Here is a 25,750-nt window from a genome sequence, read left to right as displayed (position 1 = left end):
TAACCGTAAACAGAAATGTTTTAAAATCGATCCATTCTGGACCCTTTATGATGAAAAAAAACAACAGTTCTTTTTATTCTTTTATTTTCCTCCTGCAGTGTCAACCCCCGTACACGTCAAATCACCTCGCCACCCACACACACGGGCTCGCACAAAGTCACAGAAGGCCCAACACACTCGTGCAGACGCAAAAAAATCACTCTGAAACATATTTTTTTATTACTATTGCTATTAAGTCCTGTTAGTAAACACACACTGCTTGGGGGGCATGTATGATCCACAACCCCTACTAATTCCTGTAAATGCTGTATGCAATTTAACTGTTTTATATGTTATGATACCTTGATAATGTGTTATACATTATGTAATTGTGACCTACATATGATTTGATAATGTTATTGGCATTTAAATAATGTTCAAAGGGTGTTGATTGTAACAGTAGCATAGAGTCTAAGGAATTTATGTCTGATAAAGTACTGGTGCTTAAATTTTCGTTTACTCTTTTCAAAATGGGGCTTCTGGATCAGATTTAATGAACTCGAGACACCCTAGGAATTTCTCTAGGTGCATTATTCTATACGTAATACGGTCAGAGAAAACCCGGAACATTACGGTAACACGTTTTGCACTTGCTCTGCAAAACACACCAGCTGTCGCCTGCTGATGATGTAAATAAGACTAAAACATGTCGTGTGGAACAGCTGCCCGTGGGGGTTTAATTAATCAATAGCAAATACATTAAGGTAATACACGAAACTACAAGTTTCTTTTTCAGAATTAGATTTGTGCTTAATTTAACGTAGTCTAGCTTTGTATACCCGAGCGTCAGAAAACTTTTGTCAACGAACAGTTGAGGGTGCATGCTTGTTAAACTTCCAGATTTGTGCAAGATACACATTGATTACTGTTGACCAAAACGCTTCGAATATGGCAGCTCCTCAGACGGAAGTAACAAAAACAGAGTTTGGCGTTGTACCAGGGCAAGGAAGCGTGGATAAATTTCAATTAAAATCCCAGGACGTGACACTGGAAGTTATATCTCTGGGTTGCATTATTACATCTTTGAAGACGAAAAATAAAAGAGGGGAATTTGATGACATCGTTCTGGGTTTCGATAATCTGGAAGGTAGGTTCTGTTTCATGCATTTTTGTCATGCCAAGATCCACATCACTGTGCAATGAAAGTGATTGTTTTATGCAGAATGAGAATCATCCATCGTTAAAATCCGCTGACAAGTCTGGGGTGGACTGCCGGAGATTTTCATTGTGAAGTGTGCGATAACACGCTTCTAGCAGGCTTGTTCTTATTTGTATTTAAATACATTGTAAATTCTGCGAAAGCGTCTTTATTAGGTCAGTGAAAGCTGGTGTTACTGTATGTGTGCCGGTGTTGTACCTCAGGAGGAATCTTCACTTTAAAACACGATTGGTAGTGAGGTGTTGGGAGATGAAAGCCGTCCAGGCAGTTATTGGTCGTGCTTGGACACTATCTGGATCTCAGCTTTACCGCTCTAAACACTCCCTGAAATGTTTCTTTCTTGTAGGATACTTGTCCAATCCTGCGTGCTTTGGAGCTGTTGTGGGTCGGGTAGCCAATAGGATTGCCAAAGGAAAATTCACTGTTGATGGAAAGGATTATCAGCTGGCCATTAATAATGGGCCCAACTCTCTGCATGGAGGACTGAAAGGCTTCAACAAGGTAAAGCAGTCTAAAACATTTTATTGTGTTAGCCCTGCTTAAAGCACAGAAGGTTCAGATTTGACATGTGGACCTGACCAGCCTGTGTACAGACTGCTGTGGGATGTTCCGCCTCTCTTCCTCCTGATATCCTCACAGTTCTGTTCTCCCAGTCGGTTTGCGCAGAACTACAGTCAGCGTAACACTCTCCACGATGTCTTCATGCACTTCGCCTTCTGTAATCATGGTATTCACTGGCGGCCAAAACACTCTGCCCTCTGAAAATGAATAAGCAGATGGCTCAGAAGCGTGTCAAAGTCCTGAGCCAGGGGGGACTCCTATGAACTAACCTGTCTGCTCACTATTTCAATTGCAGTTGACATTATGTGCCCAGTGAGCCAATGATGGAAAACCACAGACTTCGGTATTCTAATTATGCATCAGTGTACTGGTGGGGTCAACAGCAGCTTGCATGTTCATTATTTGGGTGGTGTCAGAAAGTCCTGGACAGTCTTGTAGCTCCTGCCGGGATGGGTGAAACCCCTAGCAGAGGTTTGACTGGGAGCCTTTCAGAAGGATCAGTCAATGACAGCAGATGCAGACTGAACCGGGGTCACGATGGCTGATTAGCAAAGGAACAGCACCTATCTGATACTCTGTCTCTTTTTCTGCGTTTGAGTTCCAAGAGAGTCGTGGACGGAGGACATGTCCCTCCATGACAGCCGTGTTCCTTCGCAGGCTACCTACACGAGTTTTGTATGTGTCACGGAAAGAGGGAGTTAGGAGTAAGAGCAATTTTATGATGCTTCTTAACTTTTAAACTGAAACAAAAAAGAAAATCATGAAGGTAGAGATTGACAGAGATCTTCTATGATTCACAGAGGTCCGGGAGATCTATTGGGTTGCTTCGGTGGTTACTAATTCAATCCACCTCTCAGTTCGGTACTTGATCTGATTAAACCTGAGAGTGCCAGGGCATCTGAACCGTACGCTGCGTGTGGAAAGTTGTGAATTTACAGAAACGAGTCTCACTTGCGTTCTATTAAAGCTCGTCTTCACTTAGGGCTCATGCCTGCTATTAACGAAACTTTGACTCATGATGTGAATTTCGTTAAACGAGTCAGTGCTGTGAGTGTTTTCAGTGTCATTCTTGCTTCTGGGGGTGTGTACTGTCCTGCATTTGCAGGTTTGCTATGCCTTTCTTTTGTGTTATTCAAAAGTACAGTAACATGGAAGCAAATGTACCCGAAGAGAAGATGTTTGTGTGCCCCCTATCAGGATAGTACCTACGCCTCTAAATGGAGTGATGTGTTTTAATCCAGCCTGTGTCTCTGGTGGCTCTGAATTCACCTTTAACAAATGAGAAAATGGGGAGGGACAAAGGAAGAACAGGCAGATCAAACCCGGGATTATCTCCGCATGTGGGCAACAATTTGTCCAGGTTGACTAGAGGAAGCACTATTGGAATGGAGTCTCCCTGAATGAGTTTTGCTCGAGTGACGTAATCTTTGCTACTGTAGCTTTCGTCTCATCGGGAGAACCACACCAAGCCAAGTGCATCAAATACGGCTCTCGTAGGTTTTCAGCTCATATTTAAAATGCAGAGGAAGAATGTAAAACCCCCACCAAGATCCTTTGTATTTCATATGGAAGACTGTGGTCATTGCAGATGAAGGTCTGGATGTGCTTCGCCTTTTGCAGTTGTTTCCTTTAGGAGTTACTTGGGTGTTCCTTGTTAAAGAATCCTGTTCTTTCCTCGAAAAAGAGATGAGCTCATCCAGATCCAGCTGCACCTGTTTGTATAAAGTCCCCAGAATTAAAGCGCACACAACTCTTGGTTCATTGAAACGTTTTGTCATCATGTCAGTTGAAGGGGAAATGACCAAATTAGTTTTTTTAAGAAGATGGTTTCAAAACTTTCTAATAGAAGCTATTAGGAGTCGTCAGCTCCCTTGAATGCGGTTTACAAGCTTGGAAGGAACAAAGCCTTCCTGGTTTAGTGCAAGTCTCAAACCTACATCTCGTTTTTTTCTGAGCTGATGTGAAGTCATGCTGAATTGGTCCTGGCTTTGCGATTCCTCAGTCCTTCCTGCCTCTTGTCATCTCTCAATAGATCCTGCTGATCAATTCGTGCAGTTTTGTTTGTACTTTTGTTCTGCCGTAACTCATTACAATTTAGCTTTGGGACCTTGATGTTCTCTTGAAAATAATTATGTTGAAATCAATTGAAAGCCCAATAAAGTGTTCTAATGGATCTGCAAATAGCACCCTTCAGTATATCAACTAAAGCATGGATTGAAGTCCATAAAGGCCTCAGCCATGACTGGTGAATAAATAACTTGATTTGACAAGCACCTTCAATGGGCCAGCCTACTGCTGTCTTCCACATCTGGTACTTATGTGTACGCTGTCTGTGCTTTCTCACAGTCAATATCCCAAAGAGAATGTTTTATGAAACATTTATTTTTTTATTTTTTCTATTTTCAGCATGAAACATATTCCATTTGACTCTTCCCTACTGCACACTGATTCAGCTCCACACTGTGTAACCTTCCTTTGTATGTTGTCCTAAGGTTTTCTTTGAGAGCATAGTCCTATGTCTGAAATCTCTGCACATAAACGTGTAAGAGACCAGCCTTTTCACATGCAGCTGCCTGACTCGTGTAGTTTAGGAAGGGAAGTCCAGACAGAAAAAAATTCTGACAGACATTCAGAGAAGAGCAGTTAGGGCCTTCAGTCGAACTAAAACTTTTCTATTCATAAACACATCTAAGTGTTTTTAGCCTGAGATGAAGGTGGTTAGGAGGTTTATTATTGTGTTTCAAAGTCCTGAAAGAGTTTTTTTTATTCCAGTTTGAGATGCAATCCTCGCATTCAGATTAGTTCATGGGGATTTAAATAACATAGCAAAAGTAGAGTCAGAATTGGTACAAGGAAGCACTCAGAAAATTGAAGCAATTTGTCTTTAAAATACACTGGTTCAAACAAACCTTTTACCCAAACAGCCACTGACGCCATAGCACAGCACCGTGACAATCCAGTTGTCATTACTTGACATTACCCTCTTAGCCACTACATGCTTTCTGAGGGCCAGGAGCCCTGTTCACATCAACAACTTGTGAGTCATTGCTGCTTTTCAAGGCAAATGCTGTTTAACTGTTGTTGCTGATGCTGAACGTCCGCCAGACATATGACTTGCTTTAGTCACAGCTGGGAGCCTTCCGTCATTACTTCACATTAACACAGGTTTTTCTAAGATCAGAAACGGGAAGTTGTTCATTTTCTGTGGTCTTGGTGAACCATTTTGCCTCTGCGTTGATGACACTGTCAAAAACTGTGCGAGTCCCCAAATGTAATACATGCTCAGTGTATCTGGCAATAATGGCTAGTACATTTTCCTACAGATCTTAAATTATATAAGCAATACGTACGGAGGATATTGTAAGTGGTCTTCAAATATATCATATTACATTTCACGCCATTTGTCTAACCACATTTTTTTTTTCTTATTTAGTCTGTGGTAACTCTGGTAACACCCTTTCTGTTTAGGTATGTATAAGATTTGCAATGCCATGGTGTTCATTGGTATAATATTGTACCACATGATCTTGTACAGTACAGAGAAGCCAAACACAACAACAGCCCAGATTTGTGCTCCCTGTCATCTAATTGTGCCTCTATCTAGTGAAGACGTATTTTTTCAGGTTTGAAAATTCGGTTCTGCGGTCTACGCCAGAGATTGTTGGATCAGATTTTCTTTTTTTTCCCCCCACATGGTGATGTGCTGGGAACCTCAGAACCTATTCTAGCGCAGGGCTAAAAATAATCTCTCATTCCCGTCTCGTCGCCAATCATTCCTGTTGCAGAAGGGTATTCTGGGTCCTTTTCAGTGGGTGTGGTGGGGGGGTTCCCACAGTTCTCCTCCACATCCTAGATCAGTGCTAATCCCAATCCTGGTCCTGGTTTTTGTTGCAGCCGAGCTCACCTTCCTGTCATAATGAACAGTGTTCATCTGAGCTGTTTTGTTTCCCAGCTCTTTAACACGTTGGGGCTTTAACAGTTGTGCACTGTAAGTGAAACAAATTCCCAAACGTGTGCCTAGAAACATCACGCAAATGTTCCAGTGATGCAACTTCTTAGCTCAAGTAAGGCTTCTGTTATCTAAGGAAGTTGGACAGGAAGGAAACCCGGCAGGGTCACCTGGACTGGGATGGGGAACTACCTTCCTAGCTGATGATGACGATGCACCCACTGGGATGTGTGCTTGAGTAAAATCTGCTGACTCAGTCCTGCTTGTGCCCCATGCTGTAACCCGTAGGAAGGTTCTCACAGTGTGCTCTTTGGGCTCTTTGTAGTTTATGAACCCATGTAAATGGGGTTTATCTTAGTGGGCATCGATTATGAGTAAATATACAGAGTGTTTTAAAAAGAAGGATTGGGTGTGGTATGAATGCAGAAGTGTGCCATCCTCAATAGTAAATCAGTGTTTCTGCTTGGTTGTGATTGAATTGTGTTTCTATGTCAGTTTCCAGTTTCTAATCCAGTGGAGAGAATTATCTACAGTAACTAGCAAAGGCAGCAATCAGGTTTGCTTCCTTATTGCTTTTTTCACACAACGAACATTGACCTTTCTCAGGCTGCTGTAAAAAGAACTATGAAAATGGTTTGACACGGATGAGACAGATAAGGTGCAAGCCAGTTTGATTGTGTGCGTGCCCACAAGATTTGGGAGGACCAAATCTGCGGAAATACCCTAACAAATAGTGGGACTCCTGAGAAGCCTCTACGGCTTTAACTTTGGCAAGTTTTGTACTTTGTTTCAATTCATTTTTTCACCAGAATTCTTTGACCTTTTGAATTTCACACATTTGTCATATCATGATGTCTCCTAGTTAAGCAATTAAATCCATTCCTCTTAATGCGGATGTTGGCTTTGCATAGTATAGAGTGAATTCTCCTCAACACTGTGACCTGCAGGCGAATGTGTCCTGTATGTAAACCAAGCAGTTGAACTTAAGTATCGAAATTAGAATTGGGAGAGGTATGCAGTTGTGCCTAGTTGTCTCAGAACTAAAAGCACCAGCTGTAGGCGTTTGTCTACACTGTGTTTCAGGCCAGTTATCCTTGTTTTTGTAGGCACTGGAACTTCTCTTTGTCTGTTCCTTTGAGCAGTTGGCAGGATTGGATATTTTGGCACCTGTAACACTATCTCCTACAATAGGATTAGTTCTGCAAGTAGGAGTTATAACTTTAGGCTACCACAACCTCTTTAGGGACAGCTGGTTGCTATAAGGAGGAAAATGTTTGCATTCATGCTTGGAGAATATTTTTTTTGTTCCAATGCAGCTGCTCTCTAGGCAGTCTGAAACCTGTCCGTCTCTGTAGATACTGATTGATTTTATTCCTGGCGAACAAAGCCAGAACGTCAGCACTGGAGGCATCTGAAAGTGTTGTTTTTTGTAGTTGAAGCAGATGTTTCACTCACCAGTTCCATATGGCCTTGTCAGGTAGGAGCAGGATTAACACCTGAAACCGAGAGACGGACCCAGAATTATTTCCTTCTCGGCATCTCATTTGTTTGTGTTTTTTTTTAGGCAGCAGAGGGTCAATTTTAACAGCTTTGACCTTGAGTAGTTTGCATATTTTTAAATATTTTACTGAATGACAGTAGTTCATGCCACCTTTTGTCTCCTGGTTTCACAGGCCTCTCTTGTTATTTTCTTTTTGTGCCTTTCTGACTGGTTCTCTCCTAACGGTGCCCTTTAGACGTTTATTCACCATTCTAACTGTACTTGTATACTGTTCGTTTTGTCTTAATATTTCACTTACCATTACAAAGGCTTTTGAGGCCAGTTGTTTGTGTCTGTGGGCTCCTGTCAGCATTCCTCCGCATGGCTCCCAATGGATCACTTCTTTGCAGGCCATCTGGACTTCCGAAGTCCTTCTGAGCGGCGTGCGGTTCTGCCTGACCAGTCCAGATGGCGATGAGGGCTACCCTGGGGAGCTGAGAGCTTCAGTGACCTATGTCCTGGAAGGGGAAGTGCTGTCCATTCATTACAAGGCGGAGACCAGCAAGACCACCCCCGTCAACCTGACCAACCATTCCTACTTTAACCTGGCAGGCCACGTAAGAGGTTTAATATTTACTTTTTTTTTTTGCATTGTGACACAGCGAATAAATGGAGCACAACTCCAGTCCCTGGGGGCCAAAGTGTCGGTGGTTTTATTTCAAATTTGATCTTAACAACCTCATTGAGCTGATCCTGAGGTTAATTGGACCGATTTAACACTTTTTCTTTGGTCTTGGGATGCTGAGGATTTATAGATCCCTGGAAAAGCGCCAGTGTTCTAACCCGAGAGGCCCAGGGACTGGAGCTGTGCACCTGCACTGTGAGCCAGGACTGTGTAAAGCACAGTTCCGTGTCATTTTGAAATACGTTTGTTATAGGTTGTCATCCAGGGAACAAACAGACAGACAGACGCAGTGTTCTCTGATTCCTCAGCTCTGAAATACAAACACTTCCAAGGGCATTTTAGAAACCAGGCACAGCCCCTGTCAGCATCTTTTGTTACTGGAAGTGTTGCATTTAAGACAAGGACTGAACGTTTCTTTGAATGCAGAATGTAAAAGGTCATACATGGTATAAGAATATTTTAAACGTCAACACAAGATGTAAATGTAATATCCACTCTTCTAGTGGGCTAAGTAAGAATTTCACTGTCAGGTGTCCTCTTTTTTTTAACAAGGGGACAGCTATGTTCAGATGTCCAGCCCTGATCTTGGAACACCAGTATGCCTGCAGGTTTTCATTGTATCTTTGTCCTTAATTGGTCATTATTGGTTTAATTGATCAATTTAACAGCTTCTTCTATTGCATCCAGTGCAGATTTCTTTAAAGAGACTGAGAAAACTTGCAGACACACTGGCCCCCCAGAACAGGCGTTAGATACCCCTGTTTGTTGGTCATCCATGCACAGTCACTATTTCATCTGTGTTTATTAATCACTTTCATTTTTTTTCTTACCTCCATATTAACCTCAACTGTCCTTTCTATTTAGACGTTGTTTCTGGGGAAAAACTGTGTTTTTGTGAACAGCAGTGTCAATTAGAAATAATTTCCATAAAGCAGCATTACTGCCGGGTTTCCTGAAACTGAAGTGAGTAAATACTGAAGCAGCCGAATTCTTAGTCCTCCGCACAGTAACAAAAAATCAGTTCTCGTGTTGTTCCAGGGCACACCCGATATCTACGACCACGAAGTCTCCATCACAGCAGACGCCTACCTGCCTGTGGATGACACAATGATCCCCACAGGTGGGTGAACATTTGCACAACTAAAAAACGTTTTTTGCCTCCATAAAAATACATACTGAAATGATCTGTCTGGGATTTTCCAGAATTGCAGTTACTATGATTATTTTTTTCAGTTGTATTGTTGTTTTCACGTGTGATGGAACAGAACTATAAACTGTTAACTCCCAGAAGGTTTAGATTCTCTACCTTTCCCTACTGTTAATTCCCCCTTTAAGGCAACATCACAGTTCTGGAGGCCTATTACAGCCTGATATGAGCCTCAGAGCATTGAGATTCCTCTTTTGATATTCAACTGCAGTGTTGCCGGTTGCTGAAGTGTTCATCTTGGACTGCAAAAAATAACATTTGCAAAATATGTTGACGATGTGCTAATTAAACTATCATTTCAGACAATTTAGTTAAGCTGAAATAAAATTCTGATTTCTCATGTTCTGTAGACACTTACAATATTCCAACAGCGATATGGGGAACAGAGAGGTGGATTTCTGTAGCTTTACAAGAGAATTGTTTTCTGCTGTTTCAAGCAGTGTGTAAAAAGGCCCCGAGTCTGATTGGAGTATCATGTCACTATCATTGATGGGTCTTTAAATGTACTTTATACTTTGAAGTGTCTGGATAAACATTTCAGCATGGACTAATTTTAAATGTTTGTTTTGTCAAGCAGTCAAGAGCAAATCAAATGTCAGTTTTTTTTAATAAACATGGAAAATAGTCTATGTAGCATTTGGTTTCAACCACACAGAAGTGAGATTAAAAGCGATAAGACTCATGTCACTTCTGAATTGTGCCATGGTATGAAAAATTGACCACAGTAGAGTGTATTAAATTACACTGTTTTTTTCAAATGGTTTTCTCACAGGTTAGTTGCATTGAGTTTCCTTGTAAGATCATGCTCGTGATTTGGTGAGAAGTCGCTGTGGCACCAGGAAGGACCATTTTTAAAATGTAATAACTATCAGTTTGAAACAAAATTTTTCCAAACTTTGTAGTGTTCACAAGGGCGGTGTCTTTGTCCCCAAGTGCTTTGACAGAAGAGGCCATCTAGGCTCCTTCACACAAACTACTCTTTTTTCCAATGCTCCTCTGTGGTTTTCCCTGATAGCTCCAAAAAGAGCTTTTTTTAAACTAGACATTTTTAAACTAATGTATCCCGGGATTCTGGGACCTGTTGGCTTGGCTTACACCTTTGGCAAAGTCATTTAAAATCCCTCTCCTTCCAGAGTGTTGCCTAGATCGTATTATTTGGGTTCACTTATTTATTTTTCAGTCTATTACAGAATCCTCTTTCGGTCTTTAAGCAGCTTCAAAGTAGTGCAGTTCTTGACAAGAGATGATAAAGAAATGGGTGAAAGAAAAGCTGTTTTTTTTCCACTTTTCCAAAAAAGGTGCCTCTGACATTTGTCACTTTTTATTTCAACACATGGTCCTAGATTCCATGCTGGATGGAGGTTTTTTATGTGTGGAGTTTGCGGGTGCTCCCTGGTGCCCTTGTAACATTTTTTCACCTCCTCGAGACATGCTGTTGGTTGGTGGATGTCTCCATGTGCTGGTGTGTGTGTGCTTGCCCTGCGATGGATTGGCAACCCATTCGGTGCTGGCTTGAGTCCGCTGCTTTTGAAATTGGCTCTGGAATTCGCCCCTGCCAAAACTAAGTGTCTTTCTAAATCTGATACAGATAGACAGATGCAGGTACGTTTTATTGTGGTAATGAAATTCAGTATGTCTGAATATGAAACGCTGTGCTCCTATTGTTAACAACATTACGTAAATAACAGCCTGAGCACTCGTGCAGCAGACTGGGACGATAAACTGTAACAGTGTTTGTCAGACAGGTGAATTATCTCAACCCCGCGACTTGCTCAATCACCATGGAAGCACTGAGCCTTGCACTTGAACGGAAACTGTGGTTTTTTTGAGAGCTCAGAAACTTTAAAAACACGTGTCACGGGACTGAGCTGCCGAATATTTTGTTCTGTTTTGCGTTTTTTTTTTACACGCTTGTGGTGTCTTTGTACATGTCACTTACCCATTGTTTTGGTTAAAATAGTAGTGCTTCAAGAAAGCCTGTTGGGTTGGCATTCACACAGTTTCTCGGATTTATTGTTACCCCTCCCAGGTGAGGTGGGTCTCACACAAAGCCCACTCTGTCATTGCATTAAGTAATTGGAAAGGGTTACTGAGTCAGAATCGGCCAATATCTTTAGCCGTGACTGACCCTTTTTGAGCCACAACGCTTTTTTTCATGTCCAGTTTGCAACCGCATTTCAGAAGGAAGTGTGCTTGCGCAAGAGAGGCTTCACTGCACGCAGACATGCTGTATACAAACCCTTGTGTAACACAGGTCTGCAAGTAATAGGTTTATTCCATGCTGAAAAAAAGAAGAAAGAAAACACAATGTTTCAGCATAGAATAAACCTATTATTTGTTCCTATATAAAATAAAGTATATGTTTAGTATAGTATATATACAAGATATACTAACATATGAACTACTTTTGTAACACAGGCACATATTCATTATTTTCACCTTTTCACCCTTCAACACCAGATTTATTTAATTCATACTAGAGGGAGTCTGAACCTGTAGAATTAAAAATAAAGTATAAGTTTTGTAAGGAACAATACAGTACAAATAACTAACATAGTAGGCATTTAGATTTTTTGAAGTAAAGCACACACCTATTGATTGTATTCTGTAAGGAAGAATTGGATGAACTGGCTGAAGTTAAAATCTTGCTGTTTTTCAGCAGTCTGTTAAATCCAAAGAAATTATTTGGAGCTCTGGGTGCACCATGGGATGACAGACCCCTCAGACCAAGAGCACAGAAAATAAATGTGTTGGAAAACTGTGATTCATTTATTAACCCTTCTTAAATGTAGCGCAAGAAGCTTTGTTTTTGATTCAACAATAATTTTTCAGTGCAGCAAACCATGACTCAACTGCGCCAGCTCAAAAGTATGAAATTACTCCATTTCTCGCTGCACCCTGAGCTTTTGAAAAACTGCACCAATTTCACATCCTCGGGTTGAAAATGTCACAGGAGGATGGAATTGGAGTGAAAAGGGCTTTTTGAGCTCAACGTTTTGTTTTGTCTGTTGTGTCTCTTTCAGCTCATTCTTGGACACTTTTGTGGAACTGAATTAGTGCAAACTATGTTGACTATGTGCTAATTAAACTATCATTTCAGACAATTTAGTAAAGATGAAATAACACCAATACCCAAAATTCTGATTTCTGATTTCTGGAAATAGTTGAAGGAGCGGTATGGCTCTCTCTGCAAGCACTGCAAGCTCTTGGGTGTCCTACCCGACCCCATGTGGCTCCCAGGTGTTGTATCCATCCCTGAGGGACTACAGGTGTCCTGCCTGTCTCTGTGTGGCTCCCAGTTGTTGTATCTGTCCCTGAGGGACTGCAGGTGTCCTACCTGTCTCTGTGTGGCTCCCAGTTGTTGTATCTGTCCCTGAGGGACTGCAGGTGTCCTACCTGTCTCTGTGTGGCTCCCAGTTGTTGTATCTGTCCCTGAGGGACTGCAGGTGTCCTACCTGTCCCGGTGAGGCTCCCAGGTGTTGTATCTGTCCCTGAGGGACTGCAGGTGTCCTACCTGTCCTGTGAGGCTCCCTGGTGTGCTACCCATCCCTGTCCAGTGCCCAGGTATTGGGTGTTGCAAATACAGTATCAGGCATTTTAGTCCTTTCCAGTACGGAATATGTGCTACCAACTGTTTCATTGCTTTCATTGATATAATTAGTTTAATTATATAATTAAATGACTGGTTGCACCAAGGTCATGCACAGGAATGATTTTGTTGGGCAGATATTTGACTGTTCTAGGTCTAGAACACTGGTTGTGCGGAAGGCATGTTTGTTTTTCATTTTTCACAGATTTTGTTTGGTGCATTTTCACAGCTTGGATAGGGAATTGCCTGCACTGTCCTTACTTATAACGAATCAGGCAGGCACTTCCTCACTGAGTCACCATTGTTAACGGCTATAACAGGAGTTGTAGCTTTGATACTTTTATCTTAATGCAAATTTACAAAAGCTCTTAGCTCTCAATACTAGGGAGGAAATCAAGATAAATCAGTGTACTCCTTAAAATAAACAACTTAAGAAAAGGGGATTTGCATAAAATATATGACATGTGTTTGTTTTGTGCACTGTAGTGGGCCTTTTTAGCCATAATCGCTGAATGACTGTCATTTAGAAAAATAAATCAATGTCAAAGAGAAATTTGGACAAGTAATTGTAACAACAGTTTGCTGTGTCCTACTGTGTCCTATTTTTGCTAAAGGATTTACAATGGGTGATATTTGTGCCTCTGATTTCAATAAGAAAACAAGCTGAACTCATTAAAGCACACTAAAAGGACTCTTGAGAAGATGGATTGTCACTGCTGTTAAACATTCTCCCTGTGTCAGCTCATCTTCTATGGATTTTCATTGATTGTCTGTTATTGGCCTATTTATTTATTGTTCTAACTTACCATTCCATCTGTTACAGCTTCTGAGTGATGGCTTAATGCCTTGTCTAAGGACAGAGGGGTGGGTGCCTCCTAGCACAGATACAATAGATTTGACAAGTTAAATGGCATGGCGTATCACATCATGTTCAATAACCGGTTATCCAGTTCAGGGTCACAGTGGCCTGGAGCCTATCCCAGGCAGCAAAGTGGGGTACACCCTGTACAGGACACCACTCAATCGCAGGGCAAACACGCACACTCACGCCAGGGCCAGTTTTCCCAGAAGCCAATTAACCTACCAGTTACCGCTGTCTTTGGACTGAACGCACACATGAACATGGGGAGAACATAAAATTTCCACACAGACAGCACCCCAGGTCCAGAATTGAACCCAGGGCCCGAGCACTGTGAGGTAGCAATGCTGACCACTGAGGTTAAGTGGCACTTTAAAGAGTTGGTAAGTTGCTTGGTTCTACACATTCGCCCCTCAGTTCAAAGCACAAAAGAGGATAAAATGCTGAAGATGGAGCTGCTGCAGTTTTGCAGCTTCAGTGATAATTCACAGTTTGTATAGCGACATGTCCCCACACCGGATATCTTACTCACAGCCCATCCTATCAGTGCAAATGTCTTCTCACAGGTGCTGTGTAGTTTTGATTTAAGAAATGAAATGTTGTTGGTGTCGTGTGGATAAGTTGATCCTTCGAGAATCTGAGTTTGCACTTAAGCACCTCGCTGGTGAGGTGGTATAACCTGTTACGTGAAAATGAAGAAAGAAAAACCCAGAAAGGAAGTCACATGCTTCCTGTTGTAGCATGAAGGTGTCGAGACGGTGACACCTTCATGCTACTGATAGGTGGGGGGCTGAAATAAGTCCCCTCTTGCAGACTTGGCGACAGTGGAGACATATCCTCTGTACCCAGGAATCAGTGTTGAGCGTAGACCACCTTAATGGGCATTGGTGAATGGGGCGCAGATCAGTATGCTAATTGTCCGGGAGTGAGGATCTGGCGACCTCACTTGTTTCCCCTCCTGTGGGATCACCCTGATTTGACAGCATTCCAGTTGGACAGCACACGTCTTCAAGCTGCTCGGCTTTTGAGAATGCGCCATAGATGCCCTCCTTGCGCCCGAGCCCCCATATCGCTTGTGACGACAGACGCACTCATTACTCTGATGACCAAAGTCAGCTCACCTGCTGCAAAAAAAAACAGTCTTGGGCTTTGTTGCCGTTTGTAAATGATGAGTTTTTTTTGATGCTCCATAGACGAATGCAACCCACAGTATATAGGCTGTAAAAAACAAGTCCCACCATTCTGTTTGTTTTGGCAATGGAAAACCTGCTTTGAATAAGTTGAGAACTGTGTTTCTAGTCAGTCTGACGTAATCGAAGAGCTGGAGGGTGATTTGGAGGTTATGGAGAGTGGGTGTAGCAAGTACTGAATTAGAAAAACATTTTAACCCCTCGCCAAGACAACGGAGTGATTATTATTATCAGCAAGGTTGCAACTTTATGAGAATTAAAGAAACCCTTGAATTTTTTTGCATTGTCGCGCTGCAAAAAAAAACAAACAAACTGCTGCCGTCATTGCAAAGTGCATGATTAGTCACTGAGGTCGTTTTTTAAAATGGGTTTGTGTGATGATCATTGCAGACTGCGTTTAACTTTTCTCAACAGGCATGCGAGATGTCCACGTCGCCCTAGTAGAAACTATTATTCTGAGAGTAAAGATGCTTGAATTACTTGTATGAGTTTAAGCCTAACCCCCTGAAACATGTTGTGGCCTGAAGCAAAATAACAAGACGTCAGCTTCATGGCTTTGGCCATTTCCTTTGTGTTCCTCAGGGGAGATCGCTCCAGTACAGGACTCACTCTTTGACCTCAGGAAACCAGTGCTGATTGGACAGCGTCTGAAGGAGCTGGCTGACCCCGGCTTTGACCACAACTTCTGCTTGTCGTCTCCTGGGGATCCATGGTTGGTGCGTCATTGCGCAAGGTCAGTGAAAACCCCATCGCCGTTCACGGGAGACTTTCTAATAGCTGTTAGTTGTCCTCACAGCGGCTTTTGCGGGTGTCTCCAGCAGTGTTAATTCACAATAAGTGACCCCATAAGAGACACAAAAAGAGGTGCTGGCGAAAGAGGATAGAACTAAAACATGACATGTCTGGAGATGTGTCGGGACTCCCACTGTGACCAGAAAGTCTCTGCAATCATTAAAACAGATTGGTGCAACATTATTAGCTGTGCTTACACTGTATGAAATTGTTCAGTCCTACTTTGTGACACATAGTTAATAGTCAGATTTTCATTTTATATTTACTTATTCATTTTAAGAGTCTTTTAACATTCAGTCTGATAAGTGGCTTGAATTTCTTGTTTTTTTGGTTTTTCTGAGTGCACACTTTCATTTTCTGTGAATGCCCAGAAAGACAGAATGACTGCTTTATGCGTCAGTCGTAAGCCTTTCAAACACTGAGCGAAAGAAGGCAGAAGAATGGTTAGAATGTGATGGTCTCTGTTGGGACTGTTGTGTTGCACAGACCTCCAGTTCATCTGATGATAAAAATTGCCGTTTATCAACGGCTTATCAGCAGCTTCTGCGACTGAGTGATCCATTTCTCTTTGTGACACTGTAGGAACAGAGAGGCAAAAAACTTTCTGCTTCACAGAGGAGAAGGCTTTACTAGCTAATAACTCCTTGAATGTATTATTTTTTATCTAGTGTTCTTGTCACTAGCAATCCCAGAACCAGGCCAGAGCACTGGGGTGGGACCTGAATAAACTCCTTCAGGCCCCGTTACTCTGTATTTCTGAAAGGGCTCTCTCCTAATAAATGCAAACTGAAATGCTGCGCTGGTAGGCAGCCAGCGTTATCAACAGAGTTGTCCTCAGCAGATTTAAGAGGGAACTGTGGTCCCAATTACTGAGACAAGTTATTACATCTCAGTAACAAAATACATTTATTGTGTTTAAGTTTTGAATTAAGCACAAAGTTGTGAACTTTGTGAAAATTCTGAGTCGCAAACCCCTGGTCACTCCACTGGCGAGAGCAAGAGTTCCCATGAATTACGATGTGAAGCGACCCTTCCTGCTCACTAGTCACTGTATGACACATGTTATGCAATGTAAAAGGGCATAAGTACAGGTCATTCAGCAGACCTATCACTGCAGAGATGTTCCAACGTGATCTGCATGCAGAGTTAACAAGTAGTGAGTTTTTGTCTGCAAAACCGTCTGGAGGTCGAGAGCAATATTTCTGTTGGATTAAAAGAGACGTACTGTAATCACAGGCCTATGTAATAAGGCCACTTCACCTCACTGGACATTTTGTTGCCTCGTTTGGAATCGTAGAGAATGGCGCCATGCACATCTGGGTATTTTGTGATGTCAATTGGAGGTTTTACTTGTATTTTACTTTTATTGTGGTTTGAAATGCACTCATCAATGCTTATTCTTTCTGACCACCGGTCTATAAAAATAGTGCTGCAGTTCCCCTTTAAAAGGTAAAGGAAAGCAGTTTTATCATCAGAATGTTGAAGCAGGCCCACCCTCAGGCCAATTATAATGGGGTGTGGGGGCAATTTCACTGCCCTGCAGTATCACTACAGGAAGGCGCACAAGTTTATTTGCCTTGATTTTTTAGCTGAATTTTAAGGTTTTCCCTGTCTGGAAATGTGACCTTGGTCTCCGCATTGTTTTAACGACAATATAATTCCTGCACCAGAGGCAGGAGGTCCTAACAGCGGTGAAGAGGACGAATTTTATCAATTAAAAACAGTTTGTTTACAGAAAGTTTTCTCCAGTTTGCAGTTGTCAATATCTTTTTTGGGTCTTGTCTATCTGGAGATGGAGAGATGCTCTCACACGTCCTCTGAGATGCAGGCTGGCTGGGTCAGTTACCGCCCGTTAGACCGAGTTTCTAAAAAGGGAACAGCGCTGCTCAGTTTTATCTGAATCTGGGCCCTACTTTCACAAACCCTCTCATTGGCTGACACGCCACCAGGTTTCCAGCTTGTCTTTCAAACTTTCGTGTGGTTACATTCATCACTGTCTGTGTTTTTGTAAGTTCATGTGCAGTTCTTGTATGTGCAGGAGTATTTTCCATGCAAAGGGATTTTTACAAGTTGTTGTCCCTCAAATAATTTTCAAGTTTAAAGACATTAAAAATGTATGACAGTTTTTCAAGGTGCTTAAAAATAGATTTTTATCCGCTATTTGTGGTTTTCTTTTCAGTTTTGAGTATTTTGAGACAGGCCATGTGCTTGACGTTTATAGAAACGTAAAGCCACAGTTCAAAAATATAACCTGAGACAGTGTGTGCAAATTTTTTTTCCCTCTCATAGCAGTAAAAGGTAAGAATTAAAAATATAATGGTGGGGGCATCAGATGCTGGTTGTCGAGTGTGACTTTTTTTTTTCTCACAGTGCCTTTGCTAGATGAAATGTTAAAGTGATCTCATTTGTTTATCAGTTTTCGTCTGCCTTGTGTAGGTTAAAAGAGGAGCTGCACACAGTGGAATAGTCCGTGTTTCTCCCTGATGCACCAGGTCATGTAACCAGATACTGGTGTGTTTTTGTCAGCTCTCCTTTGTGCTTGGTGCTCTGCTGCAAGCATGTATCTCTCAGAACTTTCTCACCTTTCGTTGCTCAGAGTCTGTTCTGTGTACATTTACGTGTGAAACATTTAAAGAGACATCGAACAGATAGATTTTAATTTAATAATTAATGGCATTTTTGCTTTATTGTTGATTGTTAAAAAAAATATATTGTAAAAATGAGAAATACAAGTTATCCTGGTGGACTTCAGCTGAAGTCTTTTAAATTAAATCTTAATGTGGTTTATCTTTGGTTTTAACACTGTTTTGCAGTTTTGGTGCTTATGCAATGGTAGTATTCACATCTTAGTGACTTACAGACCTGACTCTGCAGTGTCTTGCAAACTTATCTCTCTTAAAAACCTGTGAAATAGATTAATTTTAAATGCTGGGTTATACTGAGGCTTTTTCTCATTGCACCATTCCACACTAGCCTCCTGTGGTTGTTACTAGTAGCTTTTTTGCATCGGTTTGAAAGTTCGAATCGTTAGCTTTTTTTTTCCCCGAAGGAAATTAAAAATTGCTCAACTAAAATTGACTCATAAAAGGGGCTAGAGAGAGCAGTAGCAGGGAGCAGGCGGGCCTTCATGAAATGCGTGCGGTTAAATTAAACCGAGGAAACTTAGTAAGCCCTCGTGCGCCCGGCTGTGTGGAGCAGGCTCCTGTGCCTCAGTCGGAGAGTTCACGAGGTCGCCGTCTCATTCATCCAGACAGTGGCCGTACTCGCCGTGTGTGTGAGCGCTTGTTGTCTCGGCGCTGCTCGGCGAGGAAGTGCACCGCTTTGTGGGCATGAAAGCAGGTGGAACAGCGCAGCCCCGAGTCCCGCGACAAACATGCTTGATCTTTAAACGGTCGATTTTAAGTGCGCGGAACACCTTTTGCCTGCCTTCACACCGATAGGAAACCAGCGCTGAAATAGAATTGTGTGTTTTATTTCTTTCGAGCTTGTGCTGCAGTTGGCATCATGGGTCTGTGCCCATGGCACTTGGTTATGGTTAATTCCTGCATTTGGCACAGCTTCCTGCTTCCTGGGGAGTGGGTTGATAGTATGTTTTTTCTTTGACATGTCTCCAGGTCTAAGGCGATGATTAAACATTAACATAAACTGGGCATCTTGTGTTTCCTGGTGTATAATATATGATGGAGAATCTGCTATAGGTCATTAATGAGCCTGTTATGAATAAGTGCGGTCAAGACCCACCATTTCATTATTCAGTGTTCCCTTGCTGCTGTTGCAGAATGGGATTTTTATTTTTAGGCTGGAGGCTGGAGGTCATGAAGGCTCAAACAAAGATCCGAGTGCTGTCCTGCTTCCAGCAGGCAACTCCCCAAAGGGTCACTGACATCGGCTGCTTCAGGGCAGTCTGTGAAAGGCTCAAAGGCACCTCAACTGGAACATCTTGAAGTTAAGAGTCAAGAGAATGAACTGAGAGGTGCTTTCAGGAAGGCCAGACTCTCCTGATAACATTAATCTGTAATCTACTCTAGACAAGCCTAAAAAATATTGACTCAGAGATGACAATGAACTTGAATTTTGGAATAATGAGTTGATGTCACATTTCAGGATTTTGAGCTTATAAGCAGTGCCCTAGCTGGCAGCTGGCTGGGTGTCATGCCTGTTACTCGCTAGGTATGGAGAGGAGGTGTGAGTGCAAGACCACCACCTCTCCAGCAGCAGAATGAACACGCCCACGCAGGAAACGGGCACAAGCCGGTGCAGCTGGGGTCCGAACTCAGTCGGGGGTGGGATTTGCACAGATGCCCAGAGCTTCTGCAGCGATCTGTGGCCTGGGCTCCTGCCCGAGTCGAGGCCAGCCTGTCCGCTCCAGGGGTCCCGGGGCCACGGGCCGGGCGGTCTGACGTGTCGCGCCCCCTGTCGCGCAGGGTGACCCACCCCGGGAGCGGGCGCGTGCTGGACGTACACACCTCGCAGCCCGGAGTGCAGCTCTACACCGCCAATTTCCTGGACGGCTCTCTGAGGGGCAAGGCGGCGGCGACGTACCCCAGACACTCGGCCTTCTGCCTGGAGACGCAGAACTGGCCGGACGCCGTCAACCAGGTAAAGTGGACAAGCGCCTCTGCGGCCCCCCACCGCCTCCCCCCAACTCCGTGAGCGCTCATTCCTCGCCAGAGCGTCGGTCATTCCATCTGTTCGTCTCCCGACCAAGTGTACCCCTGGCTAAAGAGTGCATTGAGAGCAAGTGGAGCTTAATCCTTCGGACCTGAAGGTCAGGAGGCCTGCTGGGACTGTGGGGCGAGACCTGCTCTCCGTGGGGCGGCGAGACAGGGTGTGTGCGTCCTGCAGGGGGCCACGACACACGAGTGGGCACTGGTGGGTCAGGAGTCAATGGCCAAGGAAAGACGATCCCAGATCACGCATACAGTGCGTGTGCGGTTTTCATGCCAGGGCCTGGGTCAGGAGCTGCCGGGTGGCCAGATCTGCATCTGGGCCAGTGGTGGAGCAAGAATTTCTGCACCGCCTTGGTGCACCGGGAGACTGTGTGAATGTTTCACTATTCACGTTGTAGTTTTTAACATTACCTTATACTACAGTTATCCTACCTTATAAACCGTATACTAACCTTATACTATCACTTTACTTTTATATATACATACATTATACTCCCTTTTTTATAAAATCATACTAGTAGGAGAGTTATTCAGCTGCTGTTGTACATTGCTGGAAGGCAAACTTTGAAATCAGGTAGTGGGAACATGGAAATCGATTCCCGAACCACGCAGTGCCAGCAGCTTCAGCTCAGCGCACAGGAGGACAGCGCCACCCACGGGCAGGTGAGCGGGAGAGTGGGGTTTCGTTGTTTTCGTTTGTTTTTCGAGGCAAGAAGATGCGGGTGCCTCCCTGCTCAGGGGATCAGACTGTTAATGCTCCAGGAAGTAAGTGGTTTGGAGGTGAAGGGGTGAGGACTGAATGTGTTTAAGGCTTCAGTGGCTAATGGCCCATCCTGACACTGGCCCTAAACATCGGATTTCAGTGTCTCCGAAAAATATAGTTAAATACGTACCTTAATACAGTTTTCATTGTCTTTTTTTAAAATGGTATATATTGGTGTAATTCTAGCTCATGATATTGGGTTATGTTTGGAACCTGAAGAAATAACGTAAACAGGCTTTGCCTTTTTCCAGTGTTTTGCAGGCTGCATGCAGATACATACTCATCCATGTGATACTCTTGTGTAGAGGACACAGTTTGTTGCAGCTTGTGTCCCTGTGTCCTTGTGGAGTTGTAGCTCAGGGTTATTTCTAGAGGTCTAGGCTGTTCTCGGTAGAGTTGGTTGCTGGGGACGGGTACGGCGAGGAGACCTGGAGTCCTCTGGGGAACGAACTGCCCTCCTAGCTCACTGGCACCTGTGTCTGCACTGTGGCCCTGTCCTGTCCCTCCTCCTCGTAGCTCAGGGTTAAAACAAACACCTGCCGGGGGCAACGGAGACGACATGCTAGTGTTAGTTAGAAAAGTGTCATTCCTCCAGCGCAGGTGGGTTTGTTTCAGACGCGCTCTGTTTCCTTTGGCTGCGTCTCGCCCCGGCCCCCCCTGACTGCAGAGGAGGGGGGCTTTCGGGGCAGGAATGCTGGAAGGGAGACGAAGTTAGGTTAAGCAGAAGAGCCAGGCTTGTGACGGTTGGCTTATTCATAATGTGAAGAAATTTGGCGTTTACTCTGTGCAAAGTCTTACTTTATTAAGAAGTGAGACATGCTTGCTCCTGGTAGTTTTTTTTATATAGAAAAACTCACCAGAACATTTACCAGCAGTGTTTCCATCTCTTTGCTTGTCGTTGCAGGTGCTTGATCTTTTAAAAAAAAAACAGCCTTTTTTCAGTGAAACCACCATGAGACGTGAAAGTAGGAACGCCTGGATTGTCAGTGCAGAAACAAACTGGTGCAGTCTTTGCAAGCTGCACATTTGTAAGCAGAGCTAAAAGTCATGTTTCTAAAAGGGGTTTTGTTTCTTATGAAAGTGCTTTCGTTTCTTAATAATAGGCAGGTAAGATGTACACTTCGCTTTAGTGTACGTCTTTCTTTACAGCACACCTTTTAAATACAGATGTAGGCCATTGGACAGGATTTAAAAATCGCCTGCTTTCAAAGGGGGGTTATTCTTGAAGTCAGTCATTCATTTTGTATTTTGTGTGGGTCTTTGACATTGAGCTTTTTTTACATTGATTAAATATAAGACAGAGAATATTCTACTGCTGGAGTAATAAAATGTAAATAATTTAGTTAAAAGTAATGAATATTAAAATATAAGAAAGCTAAATGTCATTAAGGCTTATGGGCTGTAGATAATAGCTCTAATTCAGTGATTCTTATTATTGATATTTTTGCTGTTTGTGGGTAATGGTATCCAGTCTCTCTGGCCACAACTATTTGCCATTTGAAGTAAAAAAACACATTAATTGTCTAATTCTGCAGTTAATTTTGTGTGGCTTTTGCAGAGGTGTGCATGTGACTGCTGTATGAATTGGCTGTGAAAATTAATTTGAATTTAATTAAAATTGCTGTATGCTGTTTTGTGTTTCAGTAATATATGGGTTTTTTTCAGTTTTATTGTGATACATGTTAAAATGCGACAAGTTTAGGGCTTTAGATCATTAAGGTATTTAAAAAATGTTACTAATTGATTCTGATTAGTACGCTAATGGTACAAAATAATGAATATGATACCTAAATAGTGTGCTATTTCAGCTGCAGTCTGAGCTGGTTATTGTACATTTTGTCAGAGGAAGTGAATCCTGGGTAAAACTATAACATGCTTGCCTTGGAATGTGTGGCAGCTTAATGACACACAATTTTTACTTCTGTACTGTTAATGGCTGGCAATTTGCAGCTCTGTAATGATACCCTTGGTGTTCCCAGAAGCCAGCGTTATGTGGGCGCCATTTCTAATAGTCTGAGCGCACGTGGTTGAAAGTCTCCTACAGCTTGATTGCAATTTGCATTGGATTAAGGTCAGGAACAAAGCAAGCAGAGCAAATGAAAGATTGCGAAGCACTTCAATTTGCATTCATATCAAACCACTGGGTAGTCCCTATATGTGACACAAAAACTGTTCCTCAAAATGCTGCTGAGGTGAAACCTGTATTTCAGTCTCTGCGTCTTAGTGCCATGTGTCACAGCAAAATAAACAGGAAATTCATTGTCAGAAAGTACATAAGATTTAGGGTTTAAAGATACAGCCAGCTTCTTTACAGCCCTTTATCCAATTATTTCTCGTTCCACAAATATCTTGAGTGTCCTGTGACTTTTTTGTTTTCATCTTTAATTGCTTTAAGTCATTCCACATGTAAATTGTTCCAGAACAAAAAATCCTGGGAAGAACTCTTGTAAATCTCCCATCACATCGATGCTGGGGAAAAAGATAAATGTTACACAATTCTCTGAAGCGATTGCAATGAGTATACGATAATTCACTGGAAAACACTTAAGCAAGAGCCACAGAGGTGTGCAGTTAGGTGGCCTAGACAACACTTGTGTTTTATACTGTTTGAATAAATTAAATAGCACAGACTGCCAGCAGCCCTAGATGTCACCTTTGCCGTCTGCATGAGAGTTTGAGAAATGGGTGGCAGAGAAGTAATAATTATTATAATAATTGCTTACACTTATATAGCGTTTTTCTGGACACTCCACTCAAAGCGCTTTACAGGTAATGGGGACTCCCCTCCACCACCACCAATGTGCAGCCCCACCTGGATGATGGTGTTAAATGATACCTCTTCTGGAAAAAGGGGTTTGTTACTCATTGTCTCAAACTTCAAAGCTCCTCTAGCTCGGTTTCTGTGATTGCCAGTACCTAGCAGAAAACATTTTCATGCTTAGAGGTACTTTTTTGTAGAGCTCATGTATAGATTAAAAAAAACAAAAATAGTACCTCTATTGCAATATGCCTTATTTTACTGCCCTCTGGGATAGCGTTTTTTAGGAAGTTCCTTTTTATTTTTTTATGAAAACCGTTGGGAAGGTTACAAACGAGAGCAGGTCATTCCGACCACCTACCCGTTTGGTTATAGTGGCTAATGGACTCCAGGATCCCATCCCGCTGTTCCTTGGAAAATAGCTAGGATATCGGCTTCAGCAACATGGATGGGGAGCTTGTTTCACTCTGCTGCAACATTTTTGGAAAAACCACCTCCACCTAGTTCCAAGCTAATGGAATGGAATTAAGACACCACTGGGGAAGGACAGTGTGATTTTCAAATACATGTTACAGGAGGGCCACAGGCCTGTAGTTCAGGCTCACATGTGTGCAATGGCGGCACTTCAGCTCTTCCCACTGCTCAGGAAGTCTGGGATGCTTTACTCCATCCTAACCAAGGCAGGAATAGCGTTGGCTCAGTTCCGTTTCGAGCGTTTGACCCGTTTTTGTTTTTTAACAGCCCCATTTCCCCGATGCCCTGCTGAGGCCCGGAGAGGAGTACAGTCACACCACACTCTTCAGGTTCTCCGTTGGCTGAAGACTGCACTGGAAGAGTGCCCGCGGGCGGGGAGGGGCACTCCGGCTCGAGTCTGCAGCGCACTTAGCGACCATAATGGAAACATCTGCCGTTCTTAATCCAGCTAGCCAACAAAAGCTGCACATAGAACAGGTACCATTAATGCAAGTGATTTTTTTCAATTGATTTTTTTTAAATTCAGTTTCTTGGTTTCTTGTCATTCACAATTATTTTACAGTATGCACACTAAAAGGGGTTGAAGAGGTTTCGGGGGGAAAACAAGTCTGCTGGGGCATATGATGAGACCAGAAAGCAGACGCGCTGACTGAATGTTGATATGGGGCTTACTAGCTTTCTGAAAGTTTCATGTACTTTCAGCTATTTCTTGACAGGAATGCTTTTAAAGGGAAGTGAGAATGTTTTTTTCACTTCCCACTACATGAGCATTGTCTAGGACAGTGATTCTTATACCCAAAGTGTCTTATTTCAGTGGTGTCTTATTAGTGTCATTTCACGCACTAGGGAATTTAAATTAATGAGGATATTAAAAGTAATAGAACAGTCAGAAATTGTCTGGTGGTTCCTAAAAATTAAGGCACCACAATGTGCTCTCTGCTTGTATTTTTATGAATAGCTATATTGGTCCCTGTCTCTTCTCTACCCATTAAACTCAGTCGTCTAGACTTGAATGCTGAGCTTTTAGAATGTGAATTTTTGACTCCACAGCACTGATGTGATTTTTGTAACAGCAGAGTAATTTCACATGAGAAAACGCACTGAAATCATTGTAATATTTTAATATTCATAGTGCAAAAAGGTTGCAGTTTTTATATTGTACTTCAAACTTTGCATTTTTGAATGCATGTATGCAACATCAAATCCTGAAAATTAAGTGCAAAAACAATAGAAGGGGCGGTCAGAGGTTCTTGTTAAAACTTGGTTTGTAAGAAAGTGTTGGTGGACTTGCATCTTAAAGAGACAGGAAAGGTTAAGAACAAGAGGAGGACATTCAGCCCATCTAGCTGGTTTGGTTGCTAGAGATGACCTGGGGACCTCACCCTGCCTTTTACTACATAGCTGGGTAGCTTGGTGCAGGCCTACCACAACTCTAGGTTAAAAAAATGTAGCCCTAGTTCTCATCATTACTACAAAACTGTGATCTTTACATACATGACGTTGTGCTGATGATGGAATGATGTTCTTGGGCAGTAAGATAAGGTGTTTCCTTAGAGGGCAGTACAGTATTGGGGC

At 42.7% G+C, this 25,750-nt stretch overlaps 1 protein-coding gene across 1 annotated transcript; it reads left to right on the top strand.

Moving 5' to 3' along the window:
• The first annotated feature begins 629 nt into the window (after positions 1-629).
• On the top strand, positions 630-25,194 carry galm (galactose mutarotase). The gene is made up of 7 exons (XM_006638554.3): positions 630-1,126; positions 1,545-1,699; positions 7,599-7,805; positions 8,912-8,993; positions 15,301-15,451; positions 19,935-20,109; positions 24,443-25,194. The coding sequence occupies exons 1-7, from the start codon at positions 928-930 to the stop codon at positions 24,518-24,520; spliced, it is 1,047 nt and encodes a 348-aa protein (XP_006638617.2). The 5' UTR covers positions 630-927; the 3' UTR covers positions 24,521-25,194.
• The last annotated feature ends 556 nt before the right edge of the window (positions 25,195-25,750 follow it).

This window comes from Lepisosteus oculatus, chromosome 17 (genome assembly GCF_040954835.1).
Source record: "Lepisosteus oculatus isolate fLepOcu1 chromosome 17, fLepOcu1.hap2, whole genome shotgun sequence".
NCBI lineage: Eukaryota > Metazoa > Chordata > Actinopteri > Semionotiformes > Lepisosteidae > Lepisosteus > Lepisosteus oculatus.
This window is presented reverse-complemented; position numbering and strand designations above follow the sequence as displayed.

Excerpts from the sequence above, each read along its gene's own strand:
- galm (XM_006638554.3), top strand. The coding sequence starts at position 928 with ATGGCAGCTCCTCAGACGGAAGTAACAAAAACAGAGTTTGGCGTTGTA. Across the intron at positions 8,994-15,300 it reads TGACACAATGATCCCCACAG|GGGAGATCGCTCCAGTACAG; the intron begins GTGGGTGAACAT and ends TGTGTTCCTCAG. Across the intron at positions 20,110-24,442 it reads GGCCGGACGCCGTCAACCAG|CCCCATTTCCCCGATGCCCT; the intron begins GTAAAGTGGACA and ends GTTTTTTAACAG.